The sequence below is a fragment of the Sycon ciliatum genome, chromosome 9 (assembly GCF_964019385.1).
Source record: "Sycon ciliatum chromosome 9, ocSycCili1.1, whole genome shotgun sequence".
Taxonomy (NCBI): Eukaryota; Metazoa; Porifera; class Calcarea; order Leucosolenida; family Sycettidae; genus Sycon; species Sycon ciliatum.
The window spans coordinates 29,460,645-29,480,835 of NC_088651.1; the positions used below are offsets into that span (position 1 = coordinate 29,460,645).

Sequence of the window (20,191 nt, forward strand, 5' to 3'; positions counted from 1 at the left end):
CCACGTACTAGAAAAATGTGCTCAAGCTTTGCAAGTAGGCCTCGATGCCAGACTGTATCAAACTCTTTTGACAGATCAAAAAAGACAAGACCTACATGCTTCTTCAGGTTACGATATCCGTAAATATCCTGGATTAAGCGTGTCAATTGCAAAGTAGTTGAGTCGCGTGTTGCTAGAACTGTGTATTTAAATATTCGACGAGGAGACAACAATTTTAATAGCGCAATAAGGGGGATGAGCTGAAGTGACATAGATTACTTTATGTCAAGCGATGGAGACGGTGGGAAAACAATCTAAAAGGTACGCAACAGTTAAAGAGGAACTCCACGAAAAAATGAAAATTTGATAGCCTGTAGAGTTTCGGGCGCTGAGTCCAAACCAACTCTAGTTTTTTGCATACCACTCCTGATGCTCCTAGCTTTCAGATAATATCACTAGCACTGTGGTATCATCAAGCCTATGTGATGATTAGTTATATTGAAATAGAATAATGCAACGAAGGACTGAGAGAGGACGACTCGTCAGGAAACTACCAAGGAAAGACTGCCCAGCAACAAGAGACATGCACTGTCGATTATGGGCACGGAGTACACACATGTATGCATAGTATGAGTAGTATGCTGTAAGGTTGTACGCACGTCCATGCAAGGAGATGCAGTACCATAATATGAACATGAGAGTGCAAATATGTACGATGTACACGGGTACACCACAAGCACAAATATGAATTTTTTCCCATAAGGTCTGTTTTTGCATCTGATGGCTCATTTAGGAATGCAATTGTCGAGGGGGTTGACCTATTTTGTTGGGTACGGTGCCTGGTGAAAATGGTGATGCATAGGAGAAAACTTGCGTAACACAATACAAAGCAATCAAAACGAAGATAAAGAACAATCGTGCGAGCGAAGAATCAATCTATGGGCTACGGCGCCAGATCCTCGGCTGTGAGCGGATTCTGATGGGCTTCTTGGCTTTCCTTTGCCTCCTGGTACAAACATCTGTGAAAGCTTCAGAATCAGAGCCACTGTTCTCGTCTTCCATTTCGGAGCCGACATCTTCCCAGCTTCTATTTTCCGGGAGCTCATCCGCCGACGACTTGACCTTGTCGCAGCTGTTTTCATCTTCAACAGTGTGTGTATGTACGTGCTTGCGGGGGTCTGGTTCTTGCGCGTCCCAGCTGATCTTGTGCTAGGCTTGCCATTGACCTTGCAATGACAGGGGGCATCCGAATACATGGAGAGTTGTAACTGACATGCCTCCCATTACAACTTCGACATTCTTACTGGCAAATACGAATTCTTCCTCTGACGTCCACAGGCGGTCGCGAACTCCTTGGGTGACGAAGGTGACATTGCACCAGCCAGGCTTCAGGTTTAGGTCCAGTTGGCTGAGTTCGGAGGGCTGAACACCAAGTCTAGACAGCTCCTTGATAAAAAATACATGGTCCAAAGGCCAGTCCTTGTGGACCCTAAACATAAATGAGGCAGGAGCAGGAGCTCCAGAAGTGCTCCCGTCCTCCATCGTGAATTTGCAAGGATGCTAGTGATATCCAAAGTGCTTGAGGAGGTAGTACACCGACAACTTGTAGCATTCTTCGACAATCATCCGGAACTCGGTGCGCTACCGGAGGAGCAATTTGCTTACAGACGCAATCACAGCTGTGAATACATTTTGGCGTATGCAATGAACGACTGGCAGTATGCCTTGGACAAGAAGCAGCTGTCTGGAGCCATGTTTGTGGACATGAGCAAGGCCTTTGACCGCGTTCAGCATAGCAAGCTCGTGCAGGAACTGGCTTCAGTTGGCGTCGGAGGTGTGGCATTGCGTTGGTTCGCAGACTACCTTACTGGGAGAACCCAGCAGGTCGTTGTCGGCGATGCCCGAGGCAGTACAAAGCCCTGCTCACGTGGTGTACCACAAGGCTCCATGTTAGGTCCCTTACTTTTCTGCATTTATATCCGCCGTACCCCTCAGAAATTTCAACATTGCTGTGCTCTCCTGTTTGTGGATGACATCGCGTTCTACGTCATTGGTCTCAAGGCTTCGACCGTGCTCAGAATGCTGCAGACAGATCTCTTGAATCTGGAGGACTTCGTCAGGAAATGGGGACTGTAGCTGAATCCCAAAAAGTCTCAGCTACTGCTGTTCAGACGACCTGCTGCGCACCTGCACGTGTTCCCCAGCATCACCTGCAAAGGCACCGTAATCACCAAGTACAGCCATGTTCTGTACCTTGGCCTCCTTTTGGACTCGTCGCTCAGCTCGAGCAGCAGGTGGAGCGTGTGTGCGCAAAGGCACAGTGCAAGGTTGCCTCATTTCGCCACGGGCGCCGCGATGTCTCCATGACCGGCCGCCGCATGCTTTACCTGACAATTGTCCAGAGTACCTTGGACTATGCCAGCACATGTTATGTTCACTGCTTGTCTGCTAAACTCCGAGACAAACTTGAGTCAACCAGCAATATTTGCCTAAGGCGAGTGTTTGGCCATGATCAGTATACTTCTATCGATTGTATTCTCACCAAATATAACCTGTATACTTTCTCTCGCCGTGTAAACTTGAAGCTGTTTGTGTTTGTTTTTAGGTGTCTATCTCGTTGCACCAGTCCTCTTTTAAGCACGATATTTACCCCCGCTCTGCATCATGCCGCACAAATGCTGCTACCCGCGGTCAAGCTTCAGCCGCTCTGAACCTTCCCAGAGCTACGTCTCGTTACGGCCTGAATGCTATTTCATTTTTGGCAGCAGACAGATGGAACATGCTTTCACCTGGATGTCGTCAAGCTGAGCCCCTTTCTGCATTTGTCACAAGCACCAAGTCATTCCTAGGGTTCCCAGTAAAAAGGCAACCCCTGTTGGGAGTTCCCTAGTAACTTATAAATTCTACTACTACTACCACCTGGAAGAAGACGATGACGCCTGTTGGGAATTCCATAGTAAAATAAGAATAAAACTAAAAAACAAAATAAAAATATGCCTTGAGCCCCTGGACTCTTCGTCATTCCGGCGCCCAATCTTACTGTACGTCTCGAAGTACACTTGTCATGATGATATGATGGAATGTTTTAACACTTCTTGCTGAAGCGGAGCATCACGGACACTTCTTTGGTATCCTCCACGGCACTTCTCTGCACACAGTTGCGGAAACGTTGCGAAGCAGTTTGTGAAAATGAAGAAAGTTGCGAAAGTTGTGATTTCTTCCAAAACAACAAAAAGTTGCGAAAAAGAGGAGAGAATCTTTGGGAAAGGGCTGTCACTGATACCGCGGGTTGCGATGGGAAGCCTGGAATTGTTGGAGGCAGAAGGCTGGCTTCAAGCGACGGGACATGATGCTACATTCCCGACTGAGGGCGCGATATTGCCATACCTTGGACGTGTGCCGCCTGGAGGCCCGATGTAAGTGCTTCTTACGATGCAGTAAGTTTCTCAGTTCGTCGAAAGATTACACGTATGCAAAGTGCAATGTACATGTGTTACATGAAAGATTACACGTATGCAAAGTGCAATGTACATGTGTTACATGAAAGATTACATGTATGCAAAGTGCAATGTACATGTGTTACATGAAAGATTACATGTATGCAAAGTGCAATGTACATGTGTTACATGAAAGATTACATGTATGCAAAGTGCAATGTACATGTGTTACATGAAAGATTACATGTATGCAAAGTGCAATGTACATGTGTTACATGAAAGGTATGCATTGGAAGTAACAACAGAGCATCTGTATTATGGGATCGTCATGATACGCGACCTCAACACGTTCACGTGCTGTTAATGGTTGATACAACTACTTGGAGTACATGTACTAGTCCCTTGACCTTATGATCATACATTATACATTCCAACAACCTTGTTTGTTTCTTTCTTTCTTTTATTTGAATTCGTTTAGAGCACAGGCAATTCTGCCTTCTCACCAGAGGAAAAACCTCCGTTTCCTGCTAAGAGCGAACAATATTATGAGAGAAGGAAATATTAAAAAGAAAAATTCCAAAGCACATATCTTTACTTATAAAGAATAGGCACCTGTGACGTGTGTTTGTCTGTGTGGTTGTCTGTGTGTTACGCAGAAGCGCTGCGGAGCAGCGCTGCCCTGAGCACGCGAAGCGTGCGAACAGTGTAGCTAGCGGCCGCAGAAGCACTGAGCACGCGAAGCGTGCGAATCGTGTAGCTAGCGGAAGCAGCCACAGAAGCACTGAGCACGCGAAGCGTGCGAATCGTGTAGCCACCACCACGTGCTGAGCACGTGTGCTGTTCATGTACTTGCTTCACCCGCATGCCACGTTCGGCCAGGCAACGCTGGCCAGGTGCTGCTAGTTATGTATATAATTTAAATGGGTGTGTGTATGTGTAAGCATGCAGTGAAAAACATAAAGAGAAAACATGCAGTAATGTTTAGGGATGCCGAGCAAGGAAGGAGCAAGATTAACACTGGTGACAAATTACAGTTAATTCTGTTCATAGCCAGTTTAAAGGCAAAAGCCGCAGTGTGGAGGCGAATATCGCTGGGAAGGGCATTCTAAAGAGTGCTTCCCACAAATGTCAATGACTGACGACGGGAAGGTCCAGGAAGGAAAGGCACTTGCAGTAGCCGCTGTTCCTGTCCTCGAGTAATTCGGCGATCATCCCAGGATGCTTGGCCTGTATTAGCCATAAACTGAAAGTAGGTGCAGAAAAGAGGACTTGCAAGATCATGTAGGCACCCGAAATCAAAAAACAAAACCTTGTAGTGAAAAATGTGAGTTAGGGATCGAAAAGATAAGCTCACGAGGAAAGGGGCTGTGGATGCACGGCTGGAAAGTGGGAAAGTTGCACTAATTCCGGATTTGCTGGATTTGATTAAACGACTCTGCAGCTGCTGTGTCAGCGACGGGAAGAATGCATTGGATGCGTACGTTAGTTGTGCTTGATGACTGTGATCTTATGTTAACAGACTGGTGATTCGTCATGGAATGGGTTTGCATCCAGGTATTCATTATCAGCAGATAACCTTACACTGACCATTTCAGCTATCCAGTACAATGACACTGGTGTATACAACGTCAAACTGGGAAACTTAGCTGGAGACATAACTGTCAAGTTTTACTTGAGTTATTCAGGTAAGCTCTGGTTTGTGGCGTTCTCAGTTAAAGTTTCCTGAATATGAGGGAGTTTGAATAGTATAACCCAGAAGAGGATTTTTGTAATTTCTCCGAGAAAAAGGACTGCAGAAAATATGAAATTGGGAGTCTGTCTGTTTCTTCTATTAGAATTCGTTTAGAGCACAGGACATTCTGCCTTCTCTTCAGAGAAAAAGACTCCGGTTCCTGCTAAGAACAAATATAATATGAGCCGTCAGATGCGAAAACCGACCTTATGGAAAACACTGCACAGTGCAGAAAAATGCAGTTGAAAGTTGGCGAGTTTACGCACTGGTGCGCCTGGACAACCAAGCTACAAACCGTCGTATTTCAGTCAAATATCGGTCGTTCGGGATAATCCAAGTATGTACATCGAAGAGAAAACACCAAGGAATCCAATGCAGCAAGCGCGATCGCGGCACGATGCTGCGTTCCCCAGCTACGAAGCCTGCAAGATACGTCACGGCACTTTGCATTTCTACGTGCAAATCAAATGATCCAGACCAGGGGTTTCCCCCTTTTCAAGTGCCCTACGATCTCAGCAACAGGCTCAGACGTCTTGAAAGCTCTCATGAGCTCAGTGCATCTTCACGAAAAAAATTGGGCGTCCTAGGATAATGGAGATGGAAATGGCGAGCGATCTTCGTGTGACGGCGCAAGTCCAGCGCTGAAGCGATGTCTGCAGCTTGTTGCGCTGGTGCTGTGCTTTATTTGCTATCGGATTTGGGCCAAACGGGTTGCTCGTCGCCAGAGCTTTCCAGAATGCCCAAGTTTGTGGAAATCGGTCAAAGGAAACAGGAAATATTCCCCAAAGTATGTAAAACAATTGTTGGTATTGCACCCAAAATTGAGATGCAATTTGTAACGGTCTCCTATTGTAGAGGCTATAACTTTACTTCCCTTGGTCCAAATCAACTTCAATTTCCTTCCTGCCTCGACCTTATCATTACCAATTCTCCCAAATCAATCTGCGACATAGAACCCAGCGCTCCACTGGGATTGTCGGGCCCCTTACAAATTCTATGTTCTCTACGTTTCCCTCTTCTATCTACTAATCCCTTGCGCAACAATACACCCTCCCAATATCTCCAATGGAATTCTTCCCGCCCCATTCGCTATAATTTTAACTTCCGTAAAGCACCACCCCAAACTTGGGACCGTATAAACGAACATATCCAATCCTACGATTGGTCACCCCTCAGCGTTATGCCTGATGTCGATGTTGCTCTTTCGTACTTCGAGCATACACTCCAATACATCTTTGACCTGTATTTGCTGCATCACGCTCCCACGCACCGGCCTACGTCTCCCTCATCAGACCCTCCATGGATGACACCGGCTCTGCGCTCTGCTGTGAAACGGAAGCACGACGCATTCAGTGTTTTCAGGAAGTACCCGACATCGGATAACCTGGCTGCTTAACGATGCCAGCGTAACCTCGTGAAGGACTTATCTCGACATGATTATCGCTCTTACATACGCAGCATCAAGTCCACGCTCTCAAGTAATGACCACCCGTCTCTTTCTCAGTTCGTCAGGCGACTACGTAAGCCAACTTCCACCAGTGCTCCCATAACCTCAATGCAAAGACCAGACGGCAGTATTGCTCATGATACTAGGGACATTGCAAACCTGCTCAACGTGCATTTTACCACTGTCGCACCTAGTGACGACCCACAATGGTGTGTGCCATCTCTTGCGGAACACTCTGCTATTCTGTCCTCACTTGATTCCTTCCAGACCTCCCCATCCACAGTTAGGACCGTCATTAACAAGTTGAAAATCAATAAATCACCTGGTTTTGAAGGTCTTCCCAATGAAGTTCTTAAACGTCTGTCACCTTCAATTTTGTCTGCTCTCTCCACCAGCTTCAACATCTCCTTTGCAAGCGGCGTATACCCACTTGTTTGGAAGTTTGCTGTTGTCACTCCCATTTATAAAAATAAAGGTTCTCTCGTCAGCACACTACCAATTATCGCCCCATTTCGCTGCTACCAAGTTTGTCGAAAGTATGTGAGCGTGTGGTTTACAATATTATTATTACTTCCTCCGTATACAAAACCTCCGTGACTTTTTTTGAAAGCTGCGCACAGCTCTGGAATGGTTCCGTTTGACTTGGAATAACACTCGTGGCATTGTCTAACCTGTTTACAAGCTATATACAAAATTAATAAAAAGCAACTCAGACGAATGAGATTGAGTTTTTTCAGAGTCTTCGTCGCTCATGTCATTGTCACCTGACGACGCTGACTCCGCATCGCCAACAGTCGCTGCTTTCGCCCGCATTTCGTTCAGATTCTTGTCACCTGCAGTGATCGTCCGACGCTGGACTTTGGCTACGTCCCCTTCATCTCTAGAGCTGTGTACGAATCAGTGTCGACTATATTCAGTCGTTCCAACCCGCGACCTCCATTATGCCGTTAAACGAGTCGTCAAGCACATCCACACGCTTCGCATTTTCTCGCCAGGATAATCCTCCCAAGCATTCTACAATGGCTTCGAGGAGGTCCCTGCGATTCCCCTTGGCGACAAAGGAGACGTCTGACTGGAGAGTCTGAGAGGCGAAGAAAGCCAGGCTATCGACATTCTGATCCTGAGTCTGCGCTGGTTGCTCGACGACTGAAATGTTTCATCTTGCCGTGCGAGCAAAACAAATCTATGTTCTCATGCTGAGTAGATCTATGCCTATGGGGCCGCGCACCGCAAGTACGAGCCTGGCTAGCTTCAAGGCAGCGAGTGCCGCGTGAGTCCGTGTTCCAGCCACGAGCTACACTTCGTCACTGTGTCAGTTTTGAGCAAGTAAGTGTTATTTGTTTTCATTTGACTCTGGAGTTTCTGTCGGCAACGTCCTCACACGCATGGCGGCCGTGGAGAATCTGTTTGGGATCAACCAAACTAACCTCGACATGGACCTGAGTTGTCGATGACAGCCTTTGGCGCCGTTCGTTGAGCAGGTTCTTGCTCAAAAACACCGTTCAAAGAAGTCACGAAGTTTTTGTATACGGAGGAAGTATTATTTTACAAGAAGTCGGAGGCGGATAATACTTTAATAACGAAGGTACGTGTTGGGTCGTAAGTATCCACGCAAACACACATCCAGTCAAAATAAAAAAATAAAAAATATTTCACGGTTCGCGTGAGACTCGGCTGGAAGCTGGAAGCCGCCACCACCCAGTCAAAATAAGGCACTTGTCAAAGTATCCCAACGTTTTCGGTCCCTTCTCATCAAGGATTATACAGGGAATGGCTCAAGTTGAAAAGACTAAAACTTATATAGCGTAAAGATATGAGATAACAACACTCGTGACAAGGTGGAAAATTATCAAGTTCAGCACAACACAAAACTCGAAGGAAATAATAATAGTGACAAGAACATAGTGAGCAAATTAAGTTACATTGTTAACACCTCGACGAGGAGTAACACCAAACAATTGTAGCGACAACACCTTTTCTTTCTGTACGCAAAGTTCAGGATCTAACTTACGGATATACAAAGCTTCTAACACAGCCAGATGCAACGCACATCTACCACGTGACAATATTGAGAACACATTATCACTGTACAACTTCAACTGTTGGACATAACGCGCACGACACAGTACAGAAAAATGAGAGTCATCATACACACTAAGACAGTCAGGACAAGATAACAAGTGTAGATACACAGCTGACTTCTTACGATGGACACATTCATCCGCCTCATCTCGCTCCTTCCCACCCGACTCCTCCTCGTCCATCTCATCCTCATTCCGCTCGTCATCCTCACGATCATCATCACTACCATCATCTGCCTCGTCCTCTGTCTCCTCACCAACCGTTTCGTCATCCAATTGCTCTTCCATCCTCTGATCACCTGTCTCATCCTCCGTTTCTGTACAGACCACTTGTCTCCCATTATTATTATTATTATTATTAGACACAATCTCATAGCATGTGACAAGCATAGCTAATGCAGGGACAGAATCCCCTGAGACAAGGTCGTTCACCCAGCCACGGCAATAGTAAGGTAGGAAAACAAAGCAAATATTAATTATAGCAAAAAACGAATGGAAAATTACAAAGAAAAACGATTAACGGAAGTGAGCACAATCAAAATTCGTGCATCACCCAGGTATTCGAGAATGCTCTTTGATAATAATTATTGCGTCTAGTTCAGTTGCGATAGTAGATCTTTAAACTGACCAATAGAAAAACAAGTTTTCAGACCGTATGGTAATGCTAACCAATGAGAGTAACCGGAAAACAAGGGGGACTTTAGATACTGGGCTGACTTAACAAGACGCAGGATGAGCGCGTTACGGGTTGAACTTGTCAAAACCAATTGTTCTTCATCATGTGTGAAGGGGTTTTATGAAGAAATATTTTATGAACCAGTGTACAGGTCCTCCCTCATTATAACGAGTCCGGTTAGTACATAAACCCCGTTAGTAAATATAAATCTGAAATCCCCTGGCGAAACGTGGTCAATACAACTGTTTACAGGTCCGGTTACAACATAATCCGTTAGTACATCAAATCCGTTATAACGACCCTTTGCCCAGCTCCCTGGAGTGCCAAAACCTTAGTATAAGATAATATTGACCATGCAGGACCAAGGCCAAAACATGTAGGATAAAGCAGAACGAGGAAACGTTTGATGTCTATGTATTCGTGAATATGGACGATCCTTTGCATCCAAGGAAGAGTTATGTTGGAGATTTTCAATCATCTTACGGGGGCGTCGGAAGGTATTTTAGTGTGGTACGGTCAGCCATCTGAAGTGCGAGAGGGATGGCTGAGCCGAAAATTTTGGAAATTTAGAGCCCAAATCAGTGCATTTTATTGATTCATGTGGTACTTGGGGCAAAAGTTGGTACGGTCAATACCGTAGTGACCGCACCGTGTGCGACGCCCCTGTCTTATAACGAGTTGAAGCATCGATAATTTATGTTGTATCGAGGGTAGCCCCGGTAAGTACGAAGTAGTGCCTATTTCACCTTAAGCTGCAAGTCCTGCTACAAGATAAGTCTCGTTATAACTTTTTCGATGGCCAAGAGATTATCTACTAACGAGGGAGGACCTGTACTGAGATGGTGCTTATGACGAACGGAGAGAGGAGAAGTGTGTGCAAGTCAATAAAGGGCATCCGATGGAAAACATCGATCCTTGTTGTAAAAAATGTTAAGTATAAATCTATGGTGGACTTCTAATTTGTTCAGAATTGCGTCAGAAAGGCCACACCAAGCAGTATCGCAATAGTCGAATATAGGGAGAATATAGCACTGATAAAATAATAGTTTACTTCATTATTATTTGGAAAGGATTGGGAGAACTTCAAATTCAAATAATAAAAAATAATGGTCGCGAATTTCATCGAATTTCATCAGCTCGAACGTCAGGTGCCTGTTCAACAAGATGGACGAGCTTAGCCACGTGGCAGAGTTGCAACAACCGTCAATAATCGCCATCCAGGAAACCTGGGCGGATCCATTGGACAGCGACGGAATGTACGCCATCAACGGCTACAAACTCATAAGAGCGGACCGGGACACCTTTGGTGGAGGAGTCGCCACATACATACCACACAGCTGCCAACACGAGACAATTCCCATTCCCATGACTCAAGCGGAATGTATTTGGATTGGAATAACAACCGGCCAAGCCTCCCTTGTTGTAGGGAACATCTACCGTCCTCCGCGGTCCGACCCGGCAGAGTTCGTGATGGAATTGGAGAGAGCCATAAAGCTAGTTGAAAGACCCCAGGATGAGATACTTCTCCTTGGCGACTTCAACGCCAAGAACTGCTTGTGGCACCCCAGCGACACCACTGATGCTTTAGGTGAGGACCTGCATTGGCTGTGCGAGACTCGTGGCCTCACACAACACGTCTCCTTTGCCACCCACCTACGCCAACACACACCTACATCGTGCCTGGACCTGGCCATCTCTAGCCTCAGCCGCAATAACATCACCATCACAAGCCTGCCCCCTATGGGTGTAACAGTCCAACTAACTTCAGTAGTCATTCTTGGAATAAGCAATGATCCTTGCCATAATGCATTCTTATATACATGAACAAGCAATGATGGACATAACACCTAACAGCAGCAGCGTGATAATAGCAGGTGATAAGTGTATCCTATTCCTAGTGTTAGTAGTAACAGTGAATCTGTTACACCATTCCCCCCTCTCAACTGTCAGAACAGTACCAATTCGAAGGAACAGTTATGGTAACTAATGATCATGCATGGATATGTGGAATGCATGGTAGCCGAAAACAACACTGATGAACTCAAGATCCAGTGCATGTCCTCTGCAAATAACGCCTGGCTGGCAGGGAAGCACTATCCTAATCATGCAGAATGCTACATTTCTATTGCAACACGTAGAAACTAGCAATACAACTGTGGCTGCCAATTAAATAGCAATTTTATGAAAAACGGTCCAGGTAGGTTTTCAGCGGAATAATAGCGTTTCCTGCTTCATCCATCAAGTATTCCTCCGGCTCCCAGGTGGCATCTCGGTAGCCCTTCCATTTCACTAGGTACTGCGTGCGCCGTCCTCTCTTCTTGTGCGACAACACCTTTTCGACAATGTACCGCGTATGGCCATCCGCATCGGTTAGGGGTGGAGGTGCCGGCTGAGTACGGCCTGGTATCTCATTGCCATGGTACAGCTTGAGGGCAGCAATATTGAACACTGGATGGGCCCGAATGATTCTTGGAAGAGCTAATCTGTACGCATTCGGGGCCACTTTCTTCTGCACCTTGAACGGCCCATACCACTTGAGCCTTAATTTGTGTGAAGGCCTGTCTCGTTCCTCGGGCGTCAGCAGGAAGTCCCTGAAGACCAACACCTCATCCCCCTCCTTCAGGGCGTCCTCCACCCGTCCTCGATCCGCATACAATGATTGCCGGGCCTGCGCCGCCACGATGGCATCCTGTGCCTCACGTAGTGCCTCTACGCGGCCATCCAGCCATGACAGCGGACCATTCGTGTCCATGCCAGCTCCAGCTTTCTGCTTCGTCAATAAGCTCGAGGGAGTAACTGGATGGCATCCATGGTTGAGGAAAAATGGCGTGTTACCTGTTGACGCTTGATCGGCATTGTTGATCGCAAACTCACATAGCGATAGGAGCTCATCCCAATTGTTTTGCCTATGGTTGACGAAAGCTCTTAGCGTATCCTCAATGACACGGTTCACACGCTCAGTCATGCCATCGGTCTGCGGGTGGTTGGCCGTGCTCATTTTTAGCTCCACGCCAAGAATACTGAAAACCTCCTTGAAGAACGCCGACGTGAATCGCGGATCTCGATCACAAACTATCGTTTTGCTCAAGCCATGGGCAGCAAACACATGATCCACGTACAATCGGGCTGCCTCCTTAGAGTCAACATGAACAGTCGTCGGGATCAGGTGCACATACTTCGTCAGGCGGTCCACAAAGGTTAGAATGGCGCTATGTCCTCGGCAGGTCAGCGGCAGTGCCATGATGAAATCCATGCTGATGTCTGTCCAGGGCTGTTCGGGGACTGGAAGGGACTGCAACAGTCTGCCTTGGTCTGGCTACCCTTTACGCGTTGGCACCGGTCGCAAGATTTAACGAAGTCCTTCACAGTACTTCTCATGCCTGGCCAATAGAAGTATCTGCTCAGCTTCAGGTAGGTCCTGTCTCTCCCCGGATGGCCGGCCGTCAGGCAATCATGATTCTGTTTGAGCAGTTGCAGCCGTACCGGACCGCGAGGAATGCAGAGGCGAGCATCGCCCGATGTTACTAGGTACAGCCTCCGGTCCACACTGTTCCAGACGTATCGCTCATGCATGGCGTCTTCGCTGCAAGCCATCAAGCGCTTGATTACTGGCGAAAGCTCTGGGTCACTATCATACCCTGCTGAGATCTGATTCGCAATTCCTTGATTCACATCCAGAGAGAACTCGATTCCATTCAGTTCCAAGTCTGGTCGAGGTGACAACGGGTCTGCTATGTTACAATTCCCTGGCTTGTGATGTACCGTGTAGTCATAGTCGGCCAGGAATTCAATCCATCGAGCCTCTCTCTTGGTTAAGATTGGTTTGGTCCTGAGGTAGACAACTCCCATGTTGTCGGTGTAGAGTTGAAAGTGGCGAAATAGGTAGACTCGCCAGCACTGCAGGGCGTACACTACAGCCAAAGTTTCTCGCTCGGCGGCCGTGTAATTCCGTTCGGCAGAAGACAGCTTTCGGCTCACGTAAGCCACAGGATGCCAGGACTGGTCCTCTGCTTGCTGCGTTAAGACTCCTGCCACAGCAAAGTCACTTGCGTCAGTCTCAACGCGGAAATCCTGACTGACGTTTGCTAGTCGCAACACTGGTGCATCCAGCAGAGCAGACTTCAATCGCTCAAATGCCTCCTGTCGAGTCTGATTCCACTCGAAGCGCACATGTTTCCCTGTCAGTTCCTCCAGGGGTTTGGAGATGGCCGAGAAATGGTTAATGAACCTTCGAAAGTAATTAGCGAATCCCAGAAACTGTCTTACGTGCGTGACCGTCGTCGGGACAGGCCAGTTATGCACGGCCTTGATCTTCTCTGGATCTGGAGAAATGCATTGGCCGTCTATCCGGTGCCCAAGAAACAGAACGTCTGTCCGGCCGAATTCACATTTAGACGGTTTGCAATATAGCTCATTCCTCCTGAGGGCGTTTAAGATGGTTCTGACATGATCGAGGTGCTCCTCCCATGATTTGCTGAATATGAGGATATCGTCTAGAAACACCACAACGAATTTACGCAGGTATGGCTGGAGGACACTGTTCATCAAGGTTTGGAATGTTGCCGGGGCATTTGTTAGGCCGAAACCCATCACTGTGAACTGAAAGTGACCGAATGGGGTATTTATTGCTGTCTTCGGAATATCTGTTTCTTCTATTCGAATCTGATTGTAACCGGACCTCAGATCTAGCTTGGTGAAATACGCACTGCCTTGGACGGTATCAAAGAGGTCGTCAATATTCGGTAGGCATGCCTTGTTCTTAATGGTTATGCGGTTTAGCTCACGCCAGTCGCATACCATTCGAAGTGTTCCATCCGCCTTCTTTACGAAGAACACAGGGGCTCCGTATGGGGATTTGCTGGGCTGGATGAATCCTCTACGGAGCAGCTCGGTGAGCTGAGCTTGAAGCTCATCCATCTCTGGTTTTGGTAAACGATATGCTGCACGAGATGGCGGTTTAGCTCCTTCCGTTTTTATCTCGTGATCTGCGCCTCTTCTGGGTGGCAGCTCGTTTGGAAGCTCATCGGGAAAGACGTCCCCGAACTCCTTCAGCAGGTCCTTGAAATCCTTCTGATCCTCCCTACCCGGACTATCCACCGTCTGTGGCTCGTCCGGATCTGCTGTCACATACGCTAGGATTCCTTCTGCGCCACCTCTCATTGCATGCCTAGCCTGCTTCCCTGAGATGAGGAACGTTTCGATCGGTGGGTTGGATTTGTCCGTGCCATCACTTTCACTCGGTTGGCAGATGATGGATCCACCCTCCAGCTTGATTTCATTGTTACGAAAATTGATCTGTGGGTTCGTCCGGGTCAGCCATGGTTTGCCGAGGATCACGTCATACCGCGTCATAGGGAATACTAGGAACTGTTGGTGCTCGCTAAAGTCGCCGACTACAGTCTTCAAGCTGTCCGTTTCGTAATAGGCTGTGAGCGGACAGATCCATCAGCAAGTGTGACGTTCAGGACGTCGCTACCGGTTGTTGTGGAGATGTTGTGCTTCTTGACAAGGTCAGTTGAAATGAAGTCGTGGGTTGACCCAGAATCCAGTAGCATGGTAACGCGACGTCCATTTATCTTGCCCTGGACGCGCATTAGGTCGTGTTCGTTGTCGGCGGAAATGCTCCCTGTGCTGGCGGTTACTTCATTAGGCCGGCCAACAGTATCAGGTGACGAATGCTTGACAGGCGAGGCTTGAATTTCGGTCTCCTCGAGGCGTGGTTCCTCATTTGCTAAGGGGCTGAATTTGTTCTGAACTTTGATTCGTGGCCTATTCCTGGGTGCTCTCGTGTTCGCCAGTAGTCGCACTCCCTTCCTTACTGGCGTCCATCGTTTAAAGAAGGCTTGCTTGTGGCGTTCCTCCCTCCTTCTGGACAGAATCTGGCAATATGGCCGGGTTTCCTGCAGGTGAAACACAGCCTTGAACGACCCTCTGGCTCCCTGGTTTCTCTCCCACCGGATGGTGTTGGTTGGCTTGACCAGGGTCCAGGCTGGCGCCTCTGATGCCCTGGTGCGCGCACTGCCTTGGCGTAGCTTGCTTGGGCTAGCCGCATCGACTGGTCTGCTGAGACCGCAGCTCGTATGGCTTGGGCCAAATGTTGCGGATGCTCCCTAAGTACCTCACCGCTTAGGCCCTGAGCCAGCCCACGCGTGAACAAGATAGCTCTGGAGTGGTCATCAAGCTCGGGAACTTGTAAGCTAAGCCGCGAAAATTTGTTGATGTATTCGTCAAGAGTCTCATCTTGGTGAAGAGCGAATAAGTCGATGCGCGCCTGTTCCCTGTCATAAACCGGGCCGTACACTTCTCCCAGCTTGCTCTTCAGGTCTGGCCAGTCGGAAAACAGCGTGTTTGCCTCCTGAGAGGCGATAAACCAAAGACGAGCGTTGCCCTCCAGAAAACTCGCCGCGTAGCTCATGCGCTCCTCCGCGTTGTCCAGCTGCAGGGACTTCATGGCGAGTTCGATGGCGAAGGCCCACTCCTTGAACTCTCTTGTATCTCCACGAAACACAGGCGGAGACTTAACATGGCGCATGCGTGGCCTCTCTCCGCTGGGAGCTTGAGCACGTCTTGGCGTTTGATCTGATCCATCGCACTGACCGAGTGCGATAAGGTGATTCAGACGCTTCTGAATCTCGAATATACCGTAGGCGACTAATGCGGCCACTGCGCAAAGCCCGAACATGACGAAAAGAAAAACCATCCTCTTGCTACCAGTGTAACAGTCCAACTAACTTCAGTAGTCATTCTTGGAATAAGCAATGATCCTTGCCATAATGCATTCTTATATACATGAACAAGCAATGATGGACATAACACCTAACAGCAGCAGCGTGATAATAGCAGGTGATAAGTGTATCCTATTCCTAGTGTTAGTAGTAACAGTGAATCTGTTACAATGGGTGCCTCTAATCATGTTGTCATACAAGGCAACCTACGACCCCAGCAGCACACCACACACAGAAACAATAATACCAATAATAATCAAAATTTTGAAGGACGCTTCACGCAGCTTCATTATACTTGAATTGTTTGCAGGCAACCTGCCTACACTCAAGAGAGCACTGCATTTCACACAAATCCATTGGTATCGTTGTAACGATAATGGATTTGTGTGAAATGCAGTGCTCTCTTGAGTGTAGGCAGGTTGCCTGCAAACAATTCAACCAATAATAATAAAAATAAAAATGAGAGCAGTGCTACACAGCAAAGCACCTCCAGCACATACTGGTTGTGGAGCGAGGAACGCATTGCGTCCCTGCGTGAAGCTCTTGCTACCTGCAATCTGCAGTACGATCCACATCCCACTGACCCTCAGCCAGTAACCTCATTCTGGAACTTCTGGAGAGACCAGATACTGAAACTAGCCGTGCACCACTGCCAAGTGACCAGAAGCAAATCCCCAAAAAATACTACGCCCACTCGTCCCTGGATGACGAAGGATCTCCTCAGCCAGATCAAAACAAAGCACAAACAGTTCAGCACCTACAAGGCGACCCAACTAGACTCAGATTGGAAACTGTACACAGCCCAGCGTAACCGAGTAACCGCTCTTTTGCGACAGGCTAAGTCCGATTTTGTCCAGCAAACAACGTCAACGGGTACAAACCTCCACCGTCTACTGAAGCACCTGAAGAAACCGCCTAAGCAAACAATTCCCACACTATCGACAGCCAACTCCACTGCAGCCACGGCTATGGAGAAGGCAACAGCTCTCAACAAGTTCTTTATCTCCCAAAGCCAACAGTCCATCGACAAGATTGCCTGTACAACACCAGACATCAACACTAACCCTGACATCAGTCATACTCTAAATACAACAGCAGCAACAGTGGAAGAGGTCGAGAAGCTTCTAAGCAGTCTAGACACTGGCAAGAGCCCAGGCTTCGACAACATCCCAACTCGGCTCTGAAAGAAACTGCAAAGGAAATCTCCCCATCTCTCACTAGTCTCTACAATCTGTCCTTCAGAACCGGAGAAATACCACAGGATTGGAAAGACGCAACTATTACACCCATCCCCAAGTCGGGCAACCCCTCCCATCCTACCAACTACCGACCCATCTCCCTGCTCAGTATAATATTAAAAACACAAGAAAAATAGTCCACTCTCATCTGTACAATCACATAGCACCGCACTTACCCTCCAACCAATCCAGCTTCAGGAAACAAGACAGGACCGAACTGCAACTCGCACGGATCGTCCACCAGATATCCACAGCTAGGGATGCGGAGAAGCATGTTGTTACGTGTTTCTTCGATCTTAGTAAAGCCTTTGATCGTGTATGGCATCAAGGCTTGCTGAAAAAGCTGAGCCACTACGGTGTCAACGGCAAGGCTCACAAGTGGCTCGAAGCCTACTTGACAGGACACAGACAGCGGGTGCAGGTTGAAGGCACAACATCCGCCTTCATACCAATACCAGCGGGAGTGCCCCAGGGCTCGGCCCTGGGACCGCTTCTGTTCCTGGCGTACACCATTGACCTGCCCACTGCCTGTGAAAATGCTACAACCTCGTGTAGCCAGTTCGCGGACGACACCGCACTAATTGCCATTGCAGGCAGCTACATTGAGTGTGAGGCTGCGCTACAAAGAAGCATCGATGCCGCAGCAGAATGGCTAGAGCGCTGGCACCTGCTAGTCAATAAAACGAAAACCGTCATCCTCCCGTTCTACCATGCTAACCGACCCCCACCACGACTACCCGAAATAAAACTTGGGCAAACCCTACTAGAACAGTAACACAACATCGTCACCTCGGCATCATCTTTCAGCACGACCTAAGATGGTCAGCCCACCTTGATTTTGTGCTGAAGAAAGCCGTAAAATCTTTCAATATTCTCTTTAGGCTCAAATCAACTCTACACACTAAATCACTCTCTCTCATTTACAAAACATATATCCTGCCTATAATTGAATATGCATGCATTGCTGTCACCCCGCTCTCAATCGCAGCCCTTGACCGTCTTGAGCGACTCCAGCACAAGGCGGCCAGAATCTGCCTCCGTCTCCCCCTCTACACTCCTCTGAATCATTCAACACTGCTTCATCGGCTCAAATGGCCGACAATGTTCTCTCGCCGCAAAGTGAAGCTCACCCTTCTTGCTCACTCCATAAAATACCAATATGCCCCACAACACATACGCATCCTCAACATCCCCGCTCAAGTTACGGCCCAGTACAGCTTTCGACACGCACGCACTTAGCACCTCCCACCCTCCAGAACCGATCGCTGTAAAGACTCCCCACTGTACAAGTCCCTAGAATACTACAATGCCCTCCCTGCTAGCATTCGTGACGTCTCCTCCCGACCTGCTTTCAAAAAAGAAATCTGCTCACTGCTGATTAACTCAATCCCAGAAGGCGCTGACAAGTCCTTCACTCCAAAGGCAGCTCACAACACGTGCCACACATACTGATGGCACTTCTGGGTTCAGCCTGGTCCCATAGCTCAGTGGTTAGAGCATTGCTCATGACAAGCAGGGTCCCAGGTTCGAGTCCTGGTTGGTCTGGCGTTTTATTATTATTATTATCATTGTTCTCAATTCATGGATGGCATGGTGTCAACCAATATTATGAATGAGGGCTACCAGCCATGGAATAAAAGAACAAGGAGAGGCAAAAATGCACACGCAAAATATGGCAAGTTAAATGAAAATGAAAATGAAGTAAAAAGTAAATCAATCCAAAACCAAAACAATGATAAAAATCAATCCAAAACCCAAATGAATTGTACAGGTAGCGTATGTGATTTACTTTGGAGCTTGAACTTCTGTATAAACATTTCTCACCAGCGCGTTCTCAGTACCAGTCTGGCTTCTGTCGTGGGGACTCGATCTCGCTACAGCTGACCCGCATTGTCCAGGAGCTGTACACTCAGCGACACCAAAGGCGCCATCAAGGTCTCTGCTTCTTCGACTTGGCCAAAGCATTCGATTCGGTATGGCATAGAGGGCTGATCGCAAAACTACGATCGTGCTACCGTGTCACCTACAGCACCAACAACTGGTTGTCGTCATACCTGAGCATGCGGACCCAAGCCGTGAAAGCAGGCGGCCTGATTTCGGAGGATCGTCCAGTTAATACAGGTGTACCACAAGGGTCTATTCTTGGCCCCCTTCTTTTCTTGATGTACGTGAATGATTTGCCATTCGTTACTCCTGGCCTCTCGCTTTATGCAGATGACACCGCCCTTCACCGCTCAGCCTCCACCGAGCACGAACTAACGGCATCGATTCCCAGGTGCCTGTGAGAAGTTACAACTTCCAGGGCCTGGGTGCAGTTCGGAAACGTCAAAGGCGCAGATGGTGGACGTGCAGAAATAAACAACACTTTGGTCTTCTGAACATTGGGCTGTAGCTCCCAGATCTTCATCCAGTTTACCACGTCATTGATGCCCTGCTGGAGCGATGCCGTTAGTTCGTGCTCGGTGGAGGCTGAGCGGTGAAGGGCGGTGTCATCTGCATAAAGCGAGAGGCCAGGAGTAACGGATGGCAAATTCCAACACGCAGCACACTGATCTCGACCGAGGCAAGCGGAATTGCAGGGACGCAGGGCGCAATGGGAGAGATTCGCAAGCGGCAATATCGGAGGTGACAACGGCCAAGTCGTCAGGTCAGGGAAACGGTACCTCAGCAATCAAGTGTCACCTGTCGGGCAGTGCTAGTTGTCGTGAGTGGTATTCCGATGATGTATTCTCTGTTTTGTCGCGTGGTAGGTCTTTGTTACATCTTGCCGTGTTGGAAGCTTTGTACATACGTAAGTTAGACCCTGAGCTTTGTGTTCAGAAGGAGAATGTGTTGTCTTTGCAGTTGTTTGGCACTGTTCGTCGTGAAGGTGCGAA

At 47.9% G+C, this 20,191-nt stretch overlaps 1 protein-coding gene across 1 annotated transcript in view; it reads left to right on the forward strand.

Annotated features, from left to right (window-relative positions):
- LOC135824796 (hemicentin-1-like) overlaps positions 1–20,191 on the forward strand; it is a 42,019-nt gene that overhangs the window by 16,876 nt on the left and 4,952 nt on the right. The window contains exon 4 of the mRNA XM_065337500.1: positions 4,936–5,101. Coding sequence (XP_065193572.1) covers positions 4,936–5,101 — 166 coding nt within the window. The remainder of the gene's footprint in view (positions 1–4,935; positions 5,102–20,191) is intronic.